The 25,655-nt window shown below is 37.0% G+C and overlaps 1 protein-coding gene across 1 annotated transcript in view; it reads right to left on the reverse strand.

Annotated features, from left to right (window-relative positions):
- Nucleotides 1–25,655, reverse strand: part of GPC6 (glypican 6) — a 719,055-nt gene that overhangs the window by 174,353 nt on the left and 519,047 nt on the right. The window contains exon 4 of the mRNA XM_053935976.1: nt 21,361–21,526. Within this exon, the coding sequence (XP_053791951.1) occupies nt 21,361–21,526 (166 nt within the window). The remainder of the gene's footprint in view (nt 1–21,360; nt 21,527–25,655) is intronic.

The following is a 25,655-nucleotide window of genomic DNA, read 5'->3' on the forward strand; positions in this document are numbered from 1 at the left end:
TTACATGTCAATTTGGCTTCTGAACCATCTACATTTTAGGAGACATTTTTGATCAAATTTCTCTCTAGATAACTCTATTCATTACTGCATCATTTGGCATTAACCTATTTCCTTTTAAACGAATTATCATTTTACCTGTTTCAAAATGTAAAAGTTTGGGTTTCATTCTTTTTCCCCAAAGACATGTCAATTTAGCTGTATTTATTTGTTTTTTTAGTAAGCTCTGAGTATATGCCAGATGGGAAATGACAGATCTGCATATCTATGCATAATTCTGACATCTTTATGTCTTTTTATAAAAACACAAAGTTATATTTATACAGGACTTTAAAATGAAAATATATCACTTTAGACAAAATGTTTACAGTTTGCTTATCCACATTACAACCATTTCAGAGATTCCAAAATATTTATTTTCAATATTGAACTTCTTTTTATGGTCGATCCATTCTCTTTCAAAGCTGTTCAGTTTGCACAACTAGTAAATTACTTTTCCATAACTGCTGTAATTACAGTCCTCCTTGTGCTCACTCTTCTCTCAGAACTATGCTACAGTTCAACATTCTAGTAACAGAAGGCTTCATGTTTATTTAGGAGGTAACATAGAACACTAAACTAAAATATCTAATTGGGAAGCTCTCTGTAGTTCATGAAATGTAATACTACTGCAATTTAAAAGGCTGTAGCATAAATTCAGTTATACAAAAAACTTTTAAAGGCAGTGTATGGCTTAATGAAACCTTGAAATGTTAAAATTTTTCCTACTAAAAATCAGGCTGAAATTGTGGCTTTAAAAAGTGAAGAGAAAATATGCTAATAGTAGGGGGAAAAAAAAGGCATCAATATAGTCAAAAGGCATTAATATAATCAAAAGGTCATTCCTACAGAACATGGGAAATCCCCATTTCCTGCTTAACCATCTCTGGAGAGATTGTTAATGTAACTACTCAGGAGTGTGCATTGTCTGCTTTGACAAGAAATGGTGCTTTATCCTCCTTGGGTAAGTTTCATTGAAAATGGTAATTCTTCATGTGCACAGACTCTTGTCATTGTGTTCTAGCTCTCCCTAATATCTATGCAAAGAGCAACTCAGTTGTTTAAAGCATACCTATGAGGAAATAACATTTAGTTACCCAAAATAATAATAATATGGAAGATGGAGAGGACTTCTTCTTTCTAAGTTATAAGCTTTTTTCTTGTGCATCTAATTATAGTTTTCATTTTCAGCTCCTTTAGCAATGCCTTCACTCAGTTTAGCTCTCAGCACCAATCATCCAAACCTGCGATTAGGGTTCTGAATTCCTTGATAAAACACCTCAAAAACACAAGGAAAAAGGATTGTCTGCAGTTCTGAGATGGGCTGAAGCTGCATTTCACAGAGCTTTCTGTACTATTGATCTGTATTCACAACTACTTTGCTATTTTTTTCATGGATACAATGAAGTGAAAATATTAAAAATGGCATTAATTTCAGGATCCTGATTAAAGCTGACCTTGTGTAATAAACTGATACATTTACTGCAAGGAACCACATAGACTTTGATTGTGCATCATATTTCACCATTCCTTCTAACAACTTTTTATTCTCTGATTTTTTTTCCTTTTCATTTTTTTACTGTAATTCATGCAGGAGCCTTCTTAAAGAGAGATTTTGCCATCTCTGTCAGCTTTCCTACATATTCCTGCTTACCAGACCAGCGTTCTAAATTGCAGAAGAAAACTGTTTATAGTATAATTTTCCATTATTTTAATTGCCCTTTTTCTTACCTGTTTCTTAATTATTTCCACTTCATAAATATAATTAGGCCTTTAAGACATTCTGATTAAAATTTTTAAAATATTTTTGTCCATAACATGTAGGAGGATGTAGGATACGTCATATTTGCATCTTTCAGTACAATGAGAAGTCTTTAATGAGATCACTTGAAAATTAAAATAAAACAAAATCACAATTTCTTCATACTAGAGTATGACACAATACAAATGACAGAAATGCAAAAGCAGAAATTTATACGTAACTAATTTTCTCCTTTTTAAAAGGAAACTTAACTAGTTATCTAACAATTATTAAAAATAGAATAATGAAGTGGTATATATAGCAAACATTTAAAGTATTTGACAGTTTATTTTCTCTAAGGAGACACATGTTTTTTCACCACTGTGCTGCATATAATCTAATGAAGGACTAGAAGCAAACCCTTAAGATGGAGCAACAGGTAAGAGCTTTTACTACCTGGTAGAAAAGGCTAGAAGGACATCCTTCTCTCTTACCCCACACCTCATCTGACTTCCCTGTTATGAGCACCCACAGGTTTTACTTTGGCCCTGCCATGCCTCGGATGATGATCAAAGGGGTCAAGAAGCCAAGACAACTCAATGAACATACTGAGAACAAAACTGATTTAAAAAAAACAAAACAAAAAAAAACATATAGGAAAAAAAAAGTGTCAGGCATGATTATTTTATGCTTGGGCAGTGGTTCTGTTCAGAAAAAAAACCTTATCAGCACCCAAGTGAGTGCAAAAGAATCAGTGCAAATATGCAGCCATATGGGGTCAAAGGGATGGAGGAGAAATAAATTACAGGATACCTTTTCAGCAATGGTGACCACAGTCATCTCATGTAAAGTTAGGATTTGCATTTCTACTTGAGTTGTCCACTTCTTGAATGGATGCTGCTCTGGCTAGAATTTCAAACAACCTTTCCCCTCCCAGTTCATTTTCCGCCAGGTCAGTAGGCTGAAGAAAGCTTAGGAGGCAGGTCAGCAGAATGGAAGGAGAAGGAACACATGTCTGGGAATGAGTTCTCTGACTTCAACAGAGAGGTTCTAGCTCTTAGACTGGCTCTTCAGGACTCTTCACCTTAAGGATGTTACTTCAAAATGCACCTAAAGATCTACTGATGAAGATGAAATTAGCTTTCCACTTCTTATCCTGAATTATTTCTTTCTGCTGCTATTTCTTTCTTTCTGTAAGCTGATATAGTGGCATATGAGTTACATCAGGTAGCTGAGGCCTATCCCAGTTGAAAGCCTATCCTAGTTTTGGGCTGCATTAGCTCCCTGCTGGTCCTGGTCCCAGTCAGCTCTCCCCAGGCTGGCTGCCCCACTGCTGCTGGAAAAGGCACAGCAGAAACCCGTGGCAGGGACAGAAATGTGACTGACCTGTTCATGGCAGCTGCCCACAGTTGCATATCTCTGTAGCGTCAAACTAATCTCTTAAATCACAACCTGGCTGATATTTCAATTGACATCACTGGCCTAGGGAGCTCTTTCTCTCCCTGACACTCTCCTTCCACCAGCTCATTCCCACCATGCTGCCTGTCCCTGTTTCTGTGGAGGATATCACGATCAGGGCACCTTGATGGCATAGTGGTACAAACACCACTGGCTGCTGCTTGGGGACTGCCTCAGCTGGCTTCAGCAGGATGGGTGCCAAATGTAAAAGCATGACCAGATAGTGATTCCAAAAGTAGCTTGCTCACACACCGCCTTCACAGGTCTAGAAGTGTTTTCTGCCACACTTTCCCACTCTGTGCCAGACCATATGCTTAGCAGAAAGCAAGGCACCAGCCCCAGTCACCCCTCCCATACAAGACAGTAGTAACAGCAATGACAGCTCCTTGCTCCTTCACTCAGCAGGAACCAGAGATGGAGGCTTTCAGGCTCTCCTTGTCTCCTCTGAGGGAGCTCAGTTGTTAGTTTTCAGGTATTGTATTGATTCCTGAGTATCAAAAGGTGACTGGGCTACAACTACACCTCATCCTAGCAAATTCCTGAGGAGGGTCTGGCTGTTGTGAGGAAAAAGATTAAAAGTTTTAAAGTAAAAATCTAGGGGAGTTTTGGTTTGCATCCAGAGGAGGGCAATGAGGCTGGTGAGCGGCTTGGAACACAAGCCTTATGAGGAATGGCTGAGGAAGCTGGGGTTGTTTAGCCTAGAGAAAAGGAGACTCAGGTGTGACCTTATCACTCTCTACAACTTCCTGAAAGGTGGCTGTAGTCAGGTGGGGGTTGGTCTCTTTCTCCAATCAGCAGCTGACAGAATGAGAGGTCACAGTCTCAAGCTGCACCAAGGAAAATATAGGTTGGATATTAGGAAAAAGTTTTTTCACAGAGAGTGATAAAGTACTGTAATGGTCTGCCCAAGAAGGTGGTGTAGTCACCATCTCTGGATGTGTTTAAAAAAAGACTGGATGTGGCATTTGGTGCCATGGTTTAGATGAGGTATTAGGGCATGGGTTGGACTCAATGATCTTGAAGGTCTCTTCCAACCTAGTTAATTTTGTGAATTCTGTGAAATTAGGATAACTAATACAAAATTGAGAACAGAGAGCATTTTAGGGTGTCGTTTTATTATTTTTTGATGTCTCCTCGCTCACCACATATCCCCTCCCTTGCCATGGTGCCAGAACCCACTGGGTCACAGGATAAGACGAACCAGAGAACAAACTCAGCTAAGAACACTTATTAAAAAAGTAGAAAAGAAAGTATATGTTGTTTTATAGAGATCATCTCTCTGACCTTCAGTGCTGGGACTGGAACACAGGAAAGAGCAGGGAAGAGTGTCTGTCATCACTGTTTTCTGAAGCAGCATCATTAGGTGCATCATTACCTAATAACGAAGCCACCCTTCAGGCAACATTCAAATTTTGCATAAAAAGCATGTAAAAATGCACATCTACTCCAGTGCTTGGGTGCAATCTTCATTGGTCAGCAGCTGCTCAGACCCCATGAGATCTGTATTGTTTCTATATTCCTATATATTGTTTCTATATTCCTATGCTCTTTTGGATCACTGCTACAGTTATCATGTACACAGTGAGTTTCTGCAGAGAAGAACAGTAATTCTGCTATCTCAGGTGAGAGCTTCCTAAAGACAAAATTACCCACAGTGATTAGAAAGTTCAGATAGTCATGATAATTTCTCTGAGTGCACATGGAAAATTATGGCCTTAAAAGTATGAATTGAATAAGCCTTTTCAGATTGAAAGCCATCGATGTAGAGACAGAGTCTGAATAATTCTGGGAATTTTGTGATTCTTTAGTAGCAGTTTATGGTAACATAAGCTGCAAACTGTGATACGTAATCTCTTTTCAGGTTTATACTTGCAGGAATTGCACATATTGGAAATCAAATGGATTAAGAGTTTTATTCAACATCTCTACTTGCTGTATGTTCTTTTCCTTAAAAAAGTCAGTCTCTGTAGGAAGAGGAAAGATGGTATTCTGCTTGGAAATATCCATTCTAGCTTTATAGATAATAGATGTGGCTGGGCCATCAGCAAACTCAGGTTACAGGACCCACTTGGGAGCTCAGGGAAATACAGATAGCAAGCTTAGGCTCAAATCTGTGCTACCATTTTATATTGTAGTTAGTACCTAAATCAGATTTCAGTACCTAAACAAAATAAAACTCAAGTCGCACCTTAATTGCAGTAAAAACATGTGGCAAAGCATCCTACTGATATCTGTGTTTACTGCTCTTTTAGCAAGAAAGCCTTTTTATGATGTGGCCTGAATTTTCGATCCATGCAACCTTCTCTTTCCCAGCAAGATTTTTTGACATGTGTTGATAAAACAAGGTGCCATTCTCACTAGGCAAACAATCTTCCACTTCATGTTCAAAGTAGGAAGGGATGTGTGGGTCATCATGACATTCCCAAATGACAGCAATTCACCCCACAATTTGCTGCAATAATTAGAAAATATATTGTGTTCATCCAAGCACTCAGTCTGATCATCCAGATGACTCTGTGAATGCTGTGAAAATTTTCTACTTTACACATTAGAAAAATAGGATAAAAGCTGTTTTACTGGCCTATGGTCAATTAAAGAAAAAAAAATGTGATTCCTGTGAATCCTGTGGACTGTGATTGCTTTTTTTTTTTTCATCCATCTCCCTTTCTTTAACTAATTAAAAGGTAACACATAGTACTTGCAGTGTCAATTCATTCTTTCTTTCAAACAATAGTTTTGTAGAAAGATATTTTGGTTGGAATTGTGCCCATTCATATTCTTGGCACTTCTCTAAAACATAGGAAGGCAGTTGCTCTATTTTCCCCAAATAAACAAACTACAGCGGCTATTCTTCAAGCATCAGCTTGCTGCCTCTGATAAATACAGTTTTTTAACATAAAAACATTGTAACATTTTAAAATTTCAAAATTTTCTTACTTGAAATGTTGTGGAATGCACTTCTGGGAGCTCACTCAGCTCTCATACCCTTTCATTCACTAAATAAGAAGTATAAATTAAATACATCCATATATATAATGTGGAATAGCTAAACTCTGAACCTTTTCTCTTACTTTTCATAAACATTACATAAATTCTCCTATTTATTCTTGAATGAGATCACCTATAATTTTTTAATTTGGTGAGCTTGTTTAAATGTTTCAGAGAAATATTCAGTCATCCAATAGAAATCAAACAAAATAATTTTTCTATTTTATCTGTATCTGCTTAAATTAGAGGAATCTGACAGATAACCAAAGCTTTTGAGTCACTATGGAATTCAAACTTGAAGGAATTTCAATAGCTACCCACTTTCCATTGAAAATATTGATATTTCATAACTAACCTATTTGCCTTGAATCCTAATCCTGTTCTGCAAGGTGTTCTATGGCAATATAACAGTCATTTATTCTATTAATTTCAGTAGAATTTCAGTATAAAGTAATGAAAAGCAGAGACTGCACATCCAGTATCTACTAATTCAGTACCATTTTTACTTTTTTTTTTACACTTTATATTTTTACAAGGACTGAAAAGCAATTTGGTCTACAGGAAAAAACAATTAGTTTTTTCATATTCGTATTAGGGATCTTCGATGCTTGGAATAATGCTTTTATGCGTGAAGGTCTTGCAGTCTACCCTGAGAAATACTCTGAACTGGAGGGAAATTTTTCAGAAAATCTACCCTCTTACCCTCAAAACATCCTCTCCTGAAACACACTAAGTCAGAGATCTGACTGTGTTTTGTCTCTTTTATAACAGTTCAGTACATATGTATAGAATATATTGAGAGTCACTTTCCAAGAAAAATATATCAGCAAATAAACTGAACTGGAATACCAAAATAACACACAAGATAAATGAAGACTCATTTGAGATGGAACTATTTATTTTGTATGGTATTCCCAGATCTCTCAAATTTGGGTGTAGATTTATGGACAGACATTCAAAAATTTGAACAAGAAAGACTTCTGATAACACACAGGTTTTGTGACCAACTTAAAAGCTGAAAGATGTATTACTTTTCCTCATAAATGCTTATTATTTTCATGCATAACAAATGCAATGTTATTCAGTTTAAACATTTGTTTCAGAAGTCCACAGAGGTGAAAGTGACAATAAAATAGAATACTTTTAGAAAAATAAGTGATGAATTGTGGCAAGTAGAAACACATTTCTTACAATGCTGATTAAGTTATACTACATGAATCCTGTGTGCAACATGCTTTGCATAGTTATTTAGAACTTACTAAGAAAAGTAAGAGGTAAACAAAACTGGAAAAAAAACCCACAAATACCAGTGAAACTGCATAGCTGGAAAGGACTGCATTCTTGTCACTTACAGAGCACTATAAATTAGCCACAAGGCTACACAATTTGAACCATTTTGACCAAATAAGACAAGAAAAGGAAATTAAAAAAAAATTCAGTGTCAAATCCTTTGAAAAAAACTTTTTGTAACCTGTTGTTTCCCTCTGAGATATTTATTCTCCAAAGAGTGCAAGTGACATTAATTTGATGTAAAGAGTTGCTGTCTATTGGTTGGGCCCTGTAGTCTGTTCTGCTTGGACAACGCAGATTGGAAGAGAAGTATCTCCACATTAGTTCTGTCTGGACTCATGCTTGGGTTTAACATCACCAGACTTCAAACAAATGTGAATCCAACTTGAAACATTACACAAGACTATCCTTACCCTATGCATTGGACTTTATTCAGTATTTAGAATCCATTTAGAATTCATGGCCTATGTAACTAGATATGCTAACTAACAAATTTCTTTTTGTAAGGGGAGAGAATTCTTCCACATCTTGAAACCAACAGACTTGATGAGGAGCTTGGAGGTGCTTTTACACAAAGAAAAATAAATACTTGCTTTCCTCATCTCTCAGTAACAAGTAATTTGACAAAATGAAGTAATTTCAGAATTATTTCTTTATCGATACATTCAGTATAAGTGGAATTAGATCTTCATGTATTTTTCACTGACATACTTCCATTAGCAAATTATTTGAATCAGTTAAAGTTCTGCCACACTGTCCTTCCTGATTTTGACCAGAGTAATTTATAATCCTTTTAATATGCTTTTATAGAAAAGTTTGATCAGAATGGAAATTTCAGAGGCTTCTTAAAATGACTTGCATATTATCATAATTTTACTTCTTTTTAATTTTTAAAATATTAATTTATATTTACACTCTTCAAAACACACATCAGTTGGACAACTAGGCTCTGTATGTATTTTTCTAGTAGCTGCACTTGAAAAAAACAAACCACCAAATAGACACTTATATCAATGAAAGATTGAAAGATACTGTAAGAATATGTTGATAGTATATGGAGAAGAAAAGCAAACTAAATATTATGAGATGCCTCAAAACTGCCTAATAATTTGAAAGTGATTTATCTGGGTGCAGTCAACATGCTAAAATGAGAATATTAGTCATTAATATCTGGAATAGAAGATTTTTGTATTACTGAAGTGTGTTTTTGGCCATCCGTGTAACTTGGAGCAGCCATCTCTTATTACTTACATGGAAATATTTTCCTGACAGAAAGTCTCACAGGAAAAATTAGAAAGGAAACACAAATATTTAATTTTCTAATTTTTATGAAAAACTAACCAAAGAGTAAATGCAGTACAAAGTGGAGAAGCTGATTTAAAGTATGTTGTCAGCATTACAAATGTTAGCAAAATTTCAACTGACAAAATATTCATGGATTAATTTTTAGTTTGTCATAAGAAATACATAAACTGTCATAAACCCCTTCTTTTGAGTGTACAAATGAAACACAAATCACAAACTGTAGATATGTCTGGCCAGAACTGTCACTCCTGTTCCAGCAGCAGAGAGAGTCTATATCCTTCTTTTCATCAATATACAAAAGTAAGGAAGCTGAAGTATAACTAAATGTCAATGGATCTGATCCTACATGTTTTATTAAAATCTATTGGAAGACCTTTTGTATGAAATCCAAGCTAGAATCTTGTGAGAGCTCTATGTTTTATTGTCTCATGCTCAGGATAATTTCTTGCCTTTTTGGCACTGTCCATTCTCCACGGGCCATCATTTGTTTTAGTGATGGTTTTCATCTTATTCTACAGTTGAATTAAGTGCAAGATGGTGTTGTAACCTGTACACTGAGAGTGAAGACTGACTTTCATCTCATTTTGTAACACTACAGTGACATGCATCGTTTAGTTGAAAAATTGGACTCTCTTCTGAGGTCAGTAACAAATATCCAGCAGAACCAAAACTGCGTTCTTTATTTTTCAAGCTGCTACTTTCTCCTTCACAGCTAAATGTATTTTAAGAGTTAACAAGACAAGACAGATAAAAAGCTCTTTGCTACTGCAAATTGAAGTCTGATATTATGAAGGTGAGTTCCCACTGACATGGAAAGTTCTGGTGGCTAAATGAAAAATATATGTTATGGGAGTTTAAACTCCCATAGGTTAACTTGCAATATAAATTACATTAAGGGATGTTGAATATTACAGGGCGGGTGACACTGAGTAAGACAGAGAAATAAGAAATATAAGACCAGAGTTTTTCACATTACTTTCTAAACACATTGAAATTTCCCAAATGCATCAGAACATTTTTAGATTCCACTCTTGTAAAAATGCTCAATGAATTTTGGCCATACCAGCACTGTCATAGCACTCTGCATCAAACTCCTTCTCTTGATTTTTGAAATGGTAAGATCTTCTGTTGATAAGGCAGAGACAATGGAGGGGGGAAAAACTCTATGTTTCTCCTAGCATCTCCTGCTTCTGATAAAACATTCTTTACAAGAAAAAAATTGAGGATTAACATATTACAAGAAGGGAATCCATAGGACCTTTATCAGAAAGAAATAATTACTGAACCTTTTGTTTTACTAAAATTCTAATCTCTCCAATGATTTCAAGTTTTTGCTCCACTAAATCTGGCACAGATATGGGCTACTACCTAGGGATCTTTATCACAGTGTCTTTGCCAAGTTATGAGAAATTTATAGCTCAACCAAACACTCTTCACCTTCTATTAGCTTATCTTTAAAAAGCCTTTCCAAAACAAGTAAAGTGACTGAGTCTAATCAATGTCCTTGTATATCTGTGTAGCTTCATTAGGAAAAAAGAGAACATTTTGTTTACATTAAGAACAAGAACATTTTGTTTACATTAAGAACATTAATCTTGTATTAATATTATATATTATAATATATATATGTATAATATATATTATACATATTTATATTATAATATGTAATATTAATATAAGATTATTGAGCAGGTTTTGCTACATTGCTAATAATGTTTAGAGCTTTTTGCAGCTTAGGTTAATATCTGCATAGCTCAAAAAAGACCTGAATAAGCACTCAAAAAATAAAGAAAATTCAATTATTTAGACTGAGAGTGTCTACACATTTGAATTCTTTTAATGAGATGAGTTTTGGGTTAATTTTTCATCTTCAAGAGAAATTGAAACTTTCTCTGAAATTCAAGAACTAAAAAAGCATAAGGAACCTATTCTAAGAAATTTCTCATTAATGTAATCTGGCAGATTAATTATAATCAAAAACCACTTTTTGTACGTGTGTGTTTATATGTGTGTGTATTGTTCATTTGCAGCATTAGGGTTCATTTGTAAGGAGAAATTAAGGCTGGTTGTCAACACTATTTCTGTATTCCAAAAAGAAATCTGTGATTCTAAATGGATAATATGCTACCTAATACATTATCATAAACCTCATCAAGCAATGGCTCAAAATTATAATACAAAGCAAGTCAATGTCAGTTTTGGTTTGACATCATTGTGGTAAGGGATCATCTTTTATTGATACTGTATGATAAATTCAGCAAAGTATTTTCAGATATAAGCAAGTGTTTTGATAATTACTTGAAGAACAAATTTGCTCTGAGTTACATTTATCTCTCCATTACATTTGCCTGAATAATGGAGATTTGAATAATTTGACAACTAAAGTTGAAATAAAACTGTCAGTACTCCTCTGGGCAACCTTCTAATTATTGCACAATTATTTTTTTTCTTAAAAATAGGGGGGTTTGCCAAAAATAGAATTCAGATTATCTCAAGTTTATCAATACTGACCAAGTCAAATGGTGATTTAACTGAAGATATGTTTTTAGAAATAACATAATTTTCACCCTTCCTAGTGGAATGCAGCATTGCCTCAATAAAGCCCAGCCATAATAGTAAGTTCAAACCAATTAAAATTATATTTAGTACCTGCTTTGGGTAAAATGAAACTCACATGTTCTTCATTTGGATTTGTAATCCTCAAAAAAAAAAAAATTAAAAAGCACAACTGCATGGAGGTAGCAATTCAGGCTAACTGAACTATAAAAGCACAGCCAAATTCTGGAGTCTAGGTGTGTGCTTCAGTCACAGTCATATGCCAGAGAGACCTGCCGCCCCAAATCCCCCAAATCAGAAGGGAAACCAGATCAGGTAAGAGGCACAATATTCTCCAGCTGGTCCCTTGCCTGTGAAACAGGGAGATCAGCACAGTGAAGTGCCTGAGGGATATCCCAACAGGTAAACAGGGATTCAGCCCTACATAAATGGAATTAATTGAGACATCAAATCCTCCACTGAAGAGAAAACTCTTTTGAGGTGCTAATATGCATGGTAACCTAGGACAGAAATAGCAGCACTGTTTACTGCTCTCCTGGAAGCAAGGTGTCCTTTGGGAGGGCATAGCTATGGACTTGGAAAAGTACAAAATAATAGTCCCAGAACCACAGAGTATTACAAAATAATAGTCCCAGAACCACAGAGTATTTGAGCAATAAATAATGAACATATTTCCTGTTTCTAGAGATATCTTATGCAACATCCCTTGGTTAATTCATGGCAATTAAGGGCAGTGGCAAAACAGCTTCCCCAGCATTTCCCCTGAATCTAAACAGAGAGAAATTTGCTGTTCTTTGCAACTTCCAAACTGTGCTTATGTGTACTAGACAGACATTTCCCTTTGATGTGAAATAATATGAAAGAGTTGGAGATGAGGAATCAAAATGGAACTAAAGAGTCATCATTTGGGTCCAATGGTTTCATTATAAAATCTTTCAAACTTTTTGACAATGCTGATCAGTCTTGCTATTCACAAAAGAAGACGTAGTATTTAAGTGCTGCAGTCTACGAATAGGCCTACGAATACACTGACCTAAAAAACCTTACATTTGACTCCTACATAATCCCCACAACAGACCTCCCCCGAGGCCACTTCCGCCTGCTAGAGGTAGACCACCGTGTCGTAATCCCCATAAGCTCCACTGTCCGAGTTATCGTCACTGCCGACGATGTGCTCCACTCATGAGCTGTCCCAAGCCTAGGCGTAAAAACTGACGCAGTCCCAGGCCGCCTCAACCAAACTTCCCTCTTCGCTTCACGCCCAGGAGTGTTCTACGGACAATGCTCAGAAATCTGTAGGGCTAACCACAGCTTCATACCAATTGTAGTAGAATCAACCCCACTCGCCAACTTCGAGAGCTGATCTTCATCAATCCCATCATAACCACCATCGACCATTAAGAAGCTATGAACCAGCGTTAGCCTTTTAAGCTAAAGAAAGAGGAATCACCCCCTCCTTAATGATATGCCTCAACTAAACCCAAACCCCTGACTTTTTATCATGCTCATTTCATGATTCACCTTTTCTATGATCATCCAACCAAAAATCCTAACATTCGTATCAATGTTTCAGTAGGCCTATTCAGGGCCTGCTGAAAATGCTGAGTATGTAACTCTCATATCATTTCAAGTTTTGAGAAGCTTTTTCCTGCATATGGAGAAATCATACAGTTCAAGAGAACTGTGTTTGCACGCCAAAGGCAGAATTCTAGAATGGATGAATTTGATCCTGTATTTGTAGCTGATGTATGACATGATGATGGGTGATGGGCACCAATATCTCTTGTGCCTCAAAGAGAACAGCATAGTTAATCTCCATTTGTGATTTCCACAAGAGGTGTCTAAGCTCACAGTCCAAGAGATCTGCTGCTATAATTCAATGAAACATTTGCATTTTCAGAAATCCACAGTTCCTCTTTAGGTGCTACAGTCTTTGGGAGTCACTCTGAGTGGAGCCATTAGCACCCTTCCAGGATGCACCCCTGAGTAACAAGCTGTCAATGGTGTCACTGGCAAGATCAGGCCAGATGAGTCCCTCTTTTGATCCAGTAACAGGAGCACAATCCCCATAGTCCTACAGGAGGGAATCTCTTTCTTCAGTGACACATCCTAAAGCAAACATACAGGGCAATGGATGCTGTGAGTTGCTTGTAACCTATATTGTGCCAGGGGGAGCATAGACTTTTGGCAGGATAAGTAGAGTTTAAGCAGCAGGCAAGTGCTGGTGCTTTTTTGCATTCTGCTGGCAGTTCCACAACTTGAGAGTGCTTCTCTCAGGCTGAATTCATTTCCATCCAAGGAATTACACACCCAGGTTGCCTATCCTTTATACTTCAGAGGTGAGAAAAGCAGTGGGAAATAACAAATACTGTTCCCCTCTTCTACACATTATTTACCTTACTGAATGGTGATGTCCCCTTTATTTCAGGGGTGCTCCTGTGTACTCTAAACCATCAGATCTTGGTATTGTATTTAAATTGTAGGCAGTGATTATACTATTTCTGGAAAACAAGAGGAAAATATGGGATCATGGAGGTTACTGCTTACCAGAGAATTAAAAAATGATAATACTTTTAATTAGGCATTGTCAAGCTGAATTCATTTTTCGTTTGTACAGTTACATATGGTTAACCTGAACGGACATAACTGTTATCAGGTGTTAAGCCTGTGTTTTTAATAGCACTGCAAATTCCTTCATGTTGCTACCTATGCATTATGGAGACTAATTGGCCTGAAGCACATGAAAGGTTTTTCATAAAAAAGATTAAATTTACATCTGCAAATCTTGTTCTCAACCTCTGATCAACCAGATTTGCAGTTGTATCACATATTAGAGTACTCTACTCATTTCCCCTTGTTTTTGTAAAAATAAGCTAAAGTGGGGAAAAATAATTCTGTACTAGGGATCCCATTCTTTCATATATATTCACAATGTGGCTTCACACTCCTAGAGCCATTCACCAAAACCTGACACTTCAACTAAGGGAATAGATATTGCTGTATAATAACTACTATAGTCTGTACAGAGAAGAGATTTAAAGAAACTATTACTTCTGCAAACTCTGGAGGTGCTCAAGTTGTTTTAAGAAGTAAGTAGAAAAGATGAAAGTCATTATGTTAAGATAATTTTCCCTGTTTTCATTATGATGGTTGGCAAAGGTAGTTTCACCTGAAGTGTCATGATAACTTTGGCTCAGGAAGAAAGTAAGAAAAGATGATTTTAGCCTAAAATTTTAAAAACATTTAAAGCATATAATAATTGAAAATAAGGCTTTATATTCCAGATATGAGTTTTAGGCTGTCTTAACCATGAATTCTATCAGTTTTTATATCAGCACAAGATGCAAATTGCAAACTTTTAGTGTTTATATTCAAGTGTCCATTCTATGCTCATCAAACCAAAATTGATGAATTTCTACCAGAAATTCTGAACTTGGAATAATGGCACCCCAGACCTGCAGGAATCTTTTGCAGTGCCTCTCCATGGGAGGAAATAATAGAACTTATTTTTTCTCCCAGAGTCTTTGTGAAAGGCTAATGTAAAAAATAGCACAGTATACATATATATATATATATATATATATATATATATATGTGTGTGTGTGTGTGTGTGTGTGTGTATATATATATATATATATATATATATATATATATATATATATATATAGTGATTAAGGAGGAGGGTGATAGAGAAAAGATATTCAAGTTCCAGGTAACTAAAGTTCCTAAAAACTCTGATTTTGCTCTTACTTACCATGATTAAGCCAGAACAAGACTTTTGCCTACTGAGCATTGCAACAGACTGCCAGCCTTCACTCTGTACTATGCAAAGATAAGTAAAAGGGAAAGATGGAGCAGATTCTCCTGGAAACTATGTTGAAACACATGGAAAACAAAGAGGTAATTGGTGAGAGCCAATATTGATTTATGAAGGGGAAATAATGCCTGACAAATTGGCAACCTTCTATGACAAGACTACAGCATTGGCAGATAGAGCAGAGCGACTGACATCATCTACATGGACTCATGCAAAGGGTTTGACACTGTCCTGCATGACATCCTTGTCTCCAAATTGGAGAGACATGGGTCTCGTGGATGGACCACTCAGTGGAAAAAGAACTGGCTGGATGGCCACACGCAGAGTTGTGGTCAATGCCTCATGGTCCACGTGGATCCCAGTGATCAGTGGTGTCCCTCAGGAGTTGGTACTGGGGCCGATACTGTACAATTTCTTTGTAGGTGACAGGGACAGTGGGACTGAGTGCACCCCCAGAAAGTTTGCTGATGATGCCAAGCTTGTGTGCATGACAATGCCAAGCTGGCACCAGTGTGGTGTGGTCAGCATGCTGGAGGGAAGGGGTGTGCCATCCAGGGGTTCAGAGGGGCCTTGACAAGCGTGGGAAGTGGGTCTGTGTGAACTTAATGAAATTCAGCAAGGCCAAGCGCCAGGTTCTCCGCCTGGATGGTGGCAGTGGCAGACACACCTACTGGTTGGCTGGAGAGGTGATTGACAGCAGCCCTGCAGAGAAGGACTTTGGTGTGCTGGTTGATGAAAAACTCAATATCAGCCAGTGGGACCCTGGGCTGCATTAAAAGCAGTGTGGCCAGCATGGCAAGGGAGGGGATTCTGCCCCTTCACTCTGCTCTTCTGAGACCCTACCTGGAGTGCTGCCTCCAGCTCTGGTGTCCCCAGCATAAGAACATGGACATGGAATGGCTGGAGCAAATCCAGAGCATCATGAAGTTCATAATAAGACGGGAGCACCTTCCCTAAAAGGACAGGCTGAGTAAGTTGGGGCTGTTCAGCCTGGAGAAGAGAATGTTGCTTTGAGACCTTAAAAAAAACAAAAAAAAACAAAACAAAAAAAACCAAACAAACAAACAAAAAACAAACAAAAAAAACAAAAACAAAAACAAAAAACAAAAAACCAAACCAAACCAAAACCAACCCAAAAATCAAAAAACAAAAACAGAAACAAAAAAACTCCAAAAAACCCCACAAGAAAATAGTAAAGAATTACTATTAGTATTATAGACTGATTTTTCTCTGAACCAAAGTGAATCTTGAAGACACAGTTATTCCTGTAATAAGCCATTAAAAAAGTCAAAACAGGGTGGTCTCTCGAAACGTTAAAAGGAAAATGTTTATCCTTGTGCTTGCACAGGGAACAGAGAAAGCACAGAGACCTGAGGACTTTTGTAAGCAGTAAATGAAATTGATTGCATATTTTCATCACTAAAGCTTTCACTAGGAGTAAGTAGTTAAGGTTTTGTTGCGTACTTTTTCTGAAAATAATCTAGTTGCTCTAAGTGAGATTGCTGGTATACTCTTCCTCAGGAGAACTCCTAAGGTAAGTGTCTGAGTCATACTGATGGGAAGAAAAAAGGGATTGTTAAAGCACAACAAGAAGAAAGTTAATTAGTAATGCAGAGCCATTGTAATGATAATAAGAGAAATAATTTTAACACTGGCAGGAGAATCTTTTGCTGAAGCCTCGCAGATATGATTTTCTCCTTTGGTGAAGCCTGGCAGGATGGAGGCAGAAGGAGGTGTTTGGCTCTCAGCTCTGCAGGTCTTGAATCCTGCAGTGTGAACACCCTGCATGCTGATGTGCCTTACTGCACAGCAGAGCTCGTCAAATATGAAATACACTCAGAGCAAAGCCACTTGTTCTTCACTCTAAGCAGAGGGGTGGCTGTGGACACAAACTCTTGGCTCCTTTTCTCAGACATGGGTGCAGTCTCTGCTTCTGCACAGCTTCTGAAGTGTTTTCTACAATCCCCTGCTTACTAAAACATGGTTGAGGTGAGTCTGATTTATCATAGAATAATTTGTAGGAAAAAAGAAAGAGTTTTAATTTCTGCTATTAAAAATAGCCATGCAGTGTCAAACCTCCATGGATTGCATTTGATACACTACTACACAGGCATTACACTTTGTCACTAACTGCAGCAACAAAGCATTTATCAATTACTTTAGATTTCCACAAAAAAAGCTCAGATACAGTAATTATTATGATTAAAACAAGTACCTGGATTTTTACTCTTCTGTTGTGCTAAATTACTTCTGTAAGGATTGTCATATATGGCCCACAGTCTTGCTAGATTTTCAGATTTAGTATCATCTATGTTTTTGTCTCAAGACAGAAGAAACTTAACTCTAAGTTTAATAGTAAAAGAAATTCCCCAGAAAACAAATGGATTACATCCACTTTGCCATCCTGAATCTGTGATTAAGGTAGCTGTCAGAATGAGATGCACTTGCTTCCATGGAAATAATCTTTTTACAGCTGTTGATTCTGAAGCTGAATAAGGATACCAAGAGAAAGTGTGGTGTCCACTGAGGTGGGCTCATTCCTCAGCTGACATTCTTGCTTGAGAAAAAGAGCAGATGAGGGGAAATAAATGACCAATTATAAAGAAAGCTAAGGTCAAACAAAGTCAACGAATCTCAAGATAGGATCAGGGACTTAAACAGAGGTTAGTAAGAGAAAGAGGAGTAGCAGTATTGCTAAAATTGGATGCCATTCCCTAAGATACAGGGGCTTTAAATTTTTGTTAGTGGGAATAATTTTGTCCATCTCTTCTGTTTCTGTGACAGAATGAACAGTGGGATGCCTGATTCTTATTGCTGTTAATTGGTATAGCTCCATGGAGAGAAGAATAATTTTGACTATATCTGTTGGGCCATGAGAGAGAAAATCCCCTTTTCCCCACTCCACAGAATCAGTCAACTCCTCCCTGGGGCAATCTCCTTCCTCAGCAGTACAATTCCTCTGCTCATGCTTTTTATCTTGCATTTGCTAACTTTGCTTGAGATGGGTGCAAAGGAGATTATGATGGGTAACTGACAGGCAAAACATCAGAGGCAAGCTTTGCAAAATACACATTTTTAAAGTCAGTGTGGCAGGTTTACTTTTAAATACCTCTTAAATATTTTATAAAGATGCCTGTAAGGAGCATTTTTTCATTACAGATTTATAATTATAATATGATATTAAAGACTGTCTTCCTTTCTCAGGCAAAAGTCTGAGTTGCAGATGATCTGCTAGAATGAGATACGCGACATTTGGATTTTATAATGCAATAATATAGGCAACAAAATACAAAAAGCCTATAATGAAACGTTACACAAAAAGGACACAGGCTTTAAGGTGACAAAACCAGGAAATATATAATAAGCCATGTTTCATGCTGCTGCAGCTGTTTCACCTCCTACCAATTTTCACAGTCTATAAAATTTTGGAAAGCACCAGATGTTTAGGGGAAGTTGTCCCACTCTCTCTAGCTTTGAAAGTAGAGGCAAGATTTATTAGTGCTATATATATGTGATTTCAGTCCTGACTTTTATATTTATAAACTAAGTGAAACATGCAACACATCCTGTTGTCAAACAGCTCATTTACTTTCCTCTGCTCCTCCTCACGTGCAGATCTTGCCTGTTGCTGGACCATTGCTGTAACTACAGAACAATATCAGGACATGCAGTCCAAACCACAGGATTTACTCAGTTAGTGTCAAACATATCTGAGAGTTTTCTCCTAGTACCAACTTCTATCAAAACAACCTTCCAATGCACAGATTATGAGCTAAGCAAAACTATTTTGCAATGCACAGATTATGAGCTAAGCAAAACTATCTTGTGTATGAATATGCACCAACATTTGGGATTCCTGCCTAGGCAGAGACTGTTAATGCAAAAAATTATCTTTTTTTTTTTACTAGTGCATGGTGCCTAGTATAGGAACAGGGATAAAAACTGCTCATGCGTAATTTCCAATCTTTCATAGCTCAGCGGTGCTGTAAAATGCTGCTGTTCGTTTTAATTCAGTGAGTAGAAGTTTTGTTGTGTTTACCACTAAGGGAATTGCATATGTTATTAGAAAGCCTCTGACAGCTGTCAGAGACAGAGACAACTTGCCTCATTTCAGTCTTTCATAAAGGAAGGACCCTCATCTTCAGCAAAGCTGTCAGAGGCCTGAAAAATGGGATGAAACAGAATACCTTTTCCAAACACATGAAAATTTTTGTATCTCCTCTATTATCTTCCCCATAAAGTTACAGAGGGAAAGTTGTATAGTTAGAAGAAAGAGGAAATATGATTTGATGTATTTGTACTGTATACAACCTTGTCATCACTGACCTGCAGGGATAATTGCATAGTAGCCTGCCTGGCATGGTATTTAATAAATTAGCACTATGTTTTAACACAACATTCAAGCTTTCGTGCAGTTTTTATTTTCTGAGAGCAAGAGCAATCAAAACAAAAGAGACATTGATGCAGACAAGGGCTTTGCAGCAAAGATTCTGAAAGTCTGAATCTGTAAGGATTTCCACACTTTCCAACACATCTCACTGTGCCCAGGACTCTCACTGAATTTAAAGCACCAGAAAAGGAAATCTTCCCTTAACAGCTCAAACCTTAACTTCCAGCATTTGATTTAAAAAGGTGCTTGCCTTAATAAAAACTCTGTTGTTTATTTTAGTTCAAATGTTTGGGGTTTCTTTTCTTAAAAGCCTACATTATTTTTTTAAATCAGAATTAGTGACATTTCAGCACTTGCTTATCATTCAATGACAAGGAAAGTAGCTTACGCAAAGTCCTTAACAGGTTAGAATTGTTTTCACATCAGCTCCTACTTGGATTTCTGATGATCAGATTCTCCTTTTTACTCCAGTAACCTCATGGGTATCCCTCCATAAAGCACTGTTTCTGATGTCAACTCCTTTAACCAGCACAAGAGACTGGGAAGGCAAATGTATCTGCATCATTTGTTTAATATTGTTGTTTGCATGCTATTTTTATGGCATGCTCAATGCTTGTTTTCACTTTTCATACTCTGATTCATTTTTCATCCTGTTTTCTTCTCCCTATCCATCTTGTACTGCTGAGTATAGCAAAAATCCATGAATGAGTCAGAGTCAGATTTTCAAAGTCATATTGGTCAGTGGGGTTTGAAGTTAAGCAGAATGAGATTACTTATGTTTTATCTTTCCAAAAATAGAAAATAAATGTCCTTTCTTCAGCTGCAATAAAGAAAGTGCTATCCCATTTTTTCCAGCTGCATTTATTTTTCTGAAATCCAGTCTAGACTATGACACTCATTAGTGTCTAGGCTAACTAGCTGTTCCATTCCTTCCATATTATCATCAGCCTTATCTAATTGTTATCCTATCCTATCACCAAAAGCAACTTAAAAGTAATATTTCTTGTTTTATGTTACACTTCTGGGACTTTTTGTTTTTTTGTTTTTTTGTTTTGGGATTTTTTTTTATTGGTTGATTTTTTGTTTTGCTTTGTTTTGCTACAGGACAGATGAATGGCTCTTTAAGGGACAATTCTTCCTTTTTTATTCTTCATTTATTTGAGTGAAGAGTTATGTGAATAAATTGTGGGAGCAGTTTTTCTTAAATATACATTCTATGCTCCATTCTAACATGGGGTTGAATGTTTGGTACTTTCTATTCAGTACTCTGGAAGGGAGATGTTATCATACTTTAGGCAAGAATGAGGAATTAATAATTTCTCATATAGTAACTTTTAAAGCTTTTTGACTATGTACTACCAGAATTAAGAACAGCAGCTGTTGTGATTTATGTTGACTGGATGTTATACAACGTTATTATTCTCAGCTTGCAAGAGCCTGGTTTTCAGTTGTAATACATACTATTTCTGCCATGTTAATCTTGTTATCAAATCCTCAACCAAATCTTTCTCAACTTTTCAAATAGCATGTAATAATTCAGCTCAGGAGCCGTAACACCACACCATTCCTTTGGAAATATGAAATGTGAAACGTGACTGGTTTAGGGCACGGCGAGCAGTCATTTCTTACTGCAAGCCATGAAGTTCAATTAGAAAGCGAGCTGCATCTGCAGTTGCTTCATTCTGAATATTGACCAACAGTGTCTTCTAACCTCACAGAACCCTGCAGAGGTTTGATATTACCAGAGTTTCCTTCCACTAATATTTAAACTCTTCTTACCTATGAACAGATTCCACTCAGTATCCAAATCAGCCTGATTTGCTAGGCAGCCCTTCATTACATTGAGGCAATAGTTGTTGCAAGGTTTCACAGTGGGAAGTCCTCTGCAGTAAGGGCAGTACAACATCTTCATTAACGCCCGGATGCACCCTGGGGTGGGACTGACCTGCAGAGTTTAAGGCAGGGAAAGAAAAAGAAAAAGGAGGAAATCAATCTCCTGTTCTGTGAATTTCGGGATGGCTGAGATTATGCCTCTCAAGCAGTAAGTGCAGAAGGGGCAATTTGTGAAAAGAGCTCAACCCTTAATAACACACTCTTATAAAACTAATCGATTCCTGCCAATTATCTTCATTTAGCACAGCAGTGACTTTCAGGAATGCAAAAGTCAACACTTCCCTACTGATAGCAGTGCTTGCCTCCCCAGCCCTCCCACACAAAATCTCCTGGAAAAGTGAAGGAAAAACATCCAGGGAATCAGCTGGGTAGAAACTGACTGATCCTAGCATGGAGGATCCTGAGGAGATTTCTCACTCTTCCTATGTAAACTAGAACTGTCAGTCACCCTGGCACTGGATTAAAATCTCCTCTTTATTAAAGCACAGTAAATCCAGGATAATCTTGACGGTTTCTATAAATTTATTCTGAACTACATGATGACAAAGGGATATCATTCTGTTTTCAGACAAAAATACCCTCCTTTCTTCTCAGACAAATTCATAAAGAGATCAGACAGGGTTTGTTTGGGGTTTTTATTTTTTTGGTATGCTTTCAACATCTCAAGTGACAAAAAGCATTATAGGCAATATAATGCATTTCAATTTTCACATCAGCATGGCATATGTCGGCACATGTGAACTTCTGCATTTAATTTTCTAATCTCAAACTTTAAAAGTCATATGTACTAGTAAAATATACATTTTCATGCCAGACTTTCTAGCTTGGATTAAAAGTGCACACTAGGTATTACTCACATTAACATCTTGTCATGGTGCAGTGGAGCACAGCTATCTCATGCTGGACTGACAAAGTAGAGCAATGACAAAGAGCTGCAGGTTCCTCAGTTATTTCAAAATTCCTGGACAGGAGATTGCAAAGCAATGGCACTCCTTTCACTCAACTTGTTGGTTTATGAATAAATGCAACACTACTGATATAAATTTGAAGGGATTAAACTATTTTTCCATAATCATGGTACCTTGTGCTGAAAGCATGAATCTAACTTTGCACTGTAGTTGTAGAGGTTGAACCGATTGATGTTGTTTGTATTATCAGGATTGTACTAAAATTGTGTTTTCTTTTTCTCTGGAATTTGTTTCCCTCCTTTTGATGTTAAATCATTGATTTTTAGAGAAATACAGAGAACATAGTCTTCACACAGGACATTTTAAAATTAAAATGGTTCTGAGATATAGCACATGCTTTTGAATATGCTCAGAAGGGATTTTTGCTTTAGTTTCCTAGGCACTAACTTCTGCACTTTACTAGCAGAACACTGATGCTATGTGTGAAGGTATATTTATCCATCCTTTTCCAATAGCTTTTGAACCATCAGCCAGTTTCAATCAAATTTAACTGAGCACTTCAGGTCTCAGAACATTAAGATCCTACACGTTTTTTCTTTTAAATAGACAGCTGAGAGAAAAAGAGGAGAGAGGCTCTATTATTGCCTTTACTGAGGAAAAGGGTGAAACATGAGGTCAGTTCCTTATAGATATCACAGAATCCATATTGAAAATGATGCTATGAATGACCCACTGGTTAGAAAAAGCACAAGGGGAAACTTCCTTATTGAACACATTATTGAACAGCAGAAAATCCAAATTTAAAAAAAGGTGGACTTTATTATTTTCACTGCTCAGAACTACTTTTTAGAGTCACTTATCCAACTGCTGTATACCTGCAAACCTAGAACAGGTCAATTTTTACAAAAAGACTAGCACCAAAGAAGGAAGTAAGCAGAATATGTATATTTACGGTCAACAACAGAGTCTTCAAATTTACATTGAAATTGCTGCTTAAATCCAGAGATATTTCCATCTGTGAGTACTGAGAGTTTTATCAGTTAGGTTCCTTTCATGCCTAAAGTTATGCTTCTTCCCAGTTCCAGTTGTCTTGTCAATGCCAAGTTATCAGCACCGAGTTGACCCCTAAATTCAGCTGGAATCCACATGTTTTCCCATCCACACCTTCCCAAATCCACTTTGGTACTTGTGCTGACATATACCTAGAAGATCTTCATCTTACACAAAAACTTCCTGTCAATCTAATTCTTGAAAAATATATCTAAAAGAGAGGAGAGTCCCTGTCTTTATATTATATATTACTTTTCTTATATTGTCTTTATATAGAGCGAATACCATCAATATTTATGTGAGCCTCATTTTATAACAAGAGCAATCTGAGAAGAAACTAGCAATCATGCTTTACTCTGCCAGAGATCCAGATCATGTCCCACATCTGCTAGGACAGGACCCTAAAGGCTAGTTAGAGTGTCTATTTACACAGGCCCTGTGAATCTTGAATTCCTGTCACATTACACAAGTCCTTTAACAGACTACTTCTGGTCACTCTCCACTGTGAAGTAGTCAGGATAACTTCCAACCACTCAAAAAGAACGAGCAGGACCCAGGTGTCTCATATCTTGTCTGAGTGTCTTAATATCTCATACAAAATAGCGGCATCATTAACAGCATTTTACAAGAAAGAAAGGTGGTCTGCTTATGTTAGGAGTGAAGTAATATCTTTTTTAAAAGAAGAAGCCAAGAGGTGGGTCCAAGCAAAGAGCAGATGGAGAAAGTTTCTACAGAAGCCTCTGTCATATTATTTATATCTGCATCTGACTTACCTACATCATCCTCTGGCAAAGACTAACACAAGCAAATCGGTGCTGATCAAGCTGGATGTTGCAGAACTTGGTTTCAGAATATGCTGCACTGGTGACATAAAATACAAGCATAGATGAATTGCTGTGCCTGCTGGCTTGCATTCACTTTGCTTACTGCTCACACCTTCTGCTCCAAGCTGGCCACATCCCATACTACCACATTGTATTGGCACTACACCTCCTCTGGGTAGGTTCCACTTAGTGCCTGAGTGACTAAAATACACAATTATTATTTTGGGTGGTTATTTTTCAGCTCAAAGTGTTCGGAATAATAGGAGTCGGTAGTGCAGGCAATAGGAGTAAAAGGAAGTTAAATATAATGTTGTGTGTTTTGAAGTGAGACTGGAGGTTTCACTGAGCAGATTATACTCTGCTCAGTGTTGAAAGAAGAGAGGGGGGCACAACAAGACAGATAGCTTCATGTACGTTTCTGGAGAAAGCATCTATACTGCCAAAAGTGTATTGCATGGAGAGACAGGTGGAGAGGTCCAAAACACATCTGTGAAGAGGGTTAACAATTAAGCTGTGACCCGAGCAAGGGATGAGTCCCATTCTCAATGCTGCTCCATATTCACTTGTCACTTAGCAGTACTGGTTGTGTCTTTAGGTATCCAAACTGTGGCTCAGGGAAATATTACCAATAGCACAACTACTTTAGAAGTCTGAAGGCCAAAAGTTAAATGCTGTATTACAGCAGTTAAGTACTTTTCTGGACCTAGTCTTCAGTGAGCAGCCAGATTACAGTTCTGTTTTTTCTGTACCTTTGTTTTCAAAGAATACAGTTAGACCTTTTCTTCCCTCAACAACAGCTGACTTATCTCTCATGCAAAAAATAGACAAATTTTGGTCTAAGATTCTGAAATCTTGGTAAGAACTACAATATAAAAAGAATCCAACTTAGAGTGTGAGTATTTCAGAAAGCTATAAACTCCTGAAATCTAGAGATTATCACAGAAAGTTTATTTTCAACCACCTTCTTGCTGCTGGAAAATGCTATGAAATGCATTTTTAAAGCCCATTTCTCATTTCCATCTTAAAAGAAAATAATATTCAGAGTCTCTCACATCTAAGTACTTTTCTGCAGACCCGCCAAAAAGCAGATATTAATTTCATTCAGAAGTATTAAAAACCTCAAAACCTGCATTTCCTGAAGAGAGTTGTTTCTCAGCTCAGGAGTTTCAATGTCTTTTTCTGTAAGTAACATTTTTTTGATGGGTACAGCTTGATTCTTTTTCCTTTTTTCTCTTTTCATACATGTTGCAATTGGCTCTGCAATAATCGCAGCAGAGAAATTTGCATAGACTTCAAAGTTTAGAAATAACCGGTTGATACATAAATCACATAAATCTGTCGGATCACACTGAATGACGTAACTGGGGAAACTGCTATAGAGGAGTCATTAACTACAGCA

This window comes from Vidua chalybeata, chromosome 2 (assembly GCF_026979565.1).
Source record: "Vidua chalybeata isolate OUT-0048 chromosome 2, bVidCha1 merged haplotype, whole genome shotgun sequence".
NCBI lineage: Eukaryota > Metazoa > Chordata > Aves > Passeriformes > Viduidae > Vidua > Vidua chalybeata.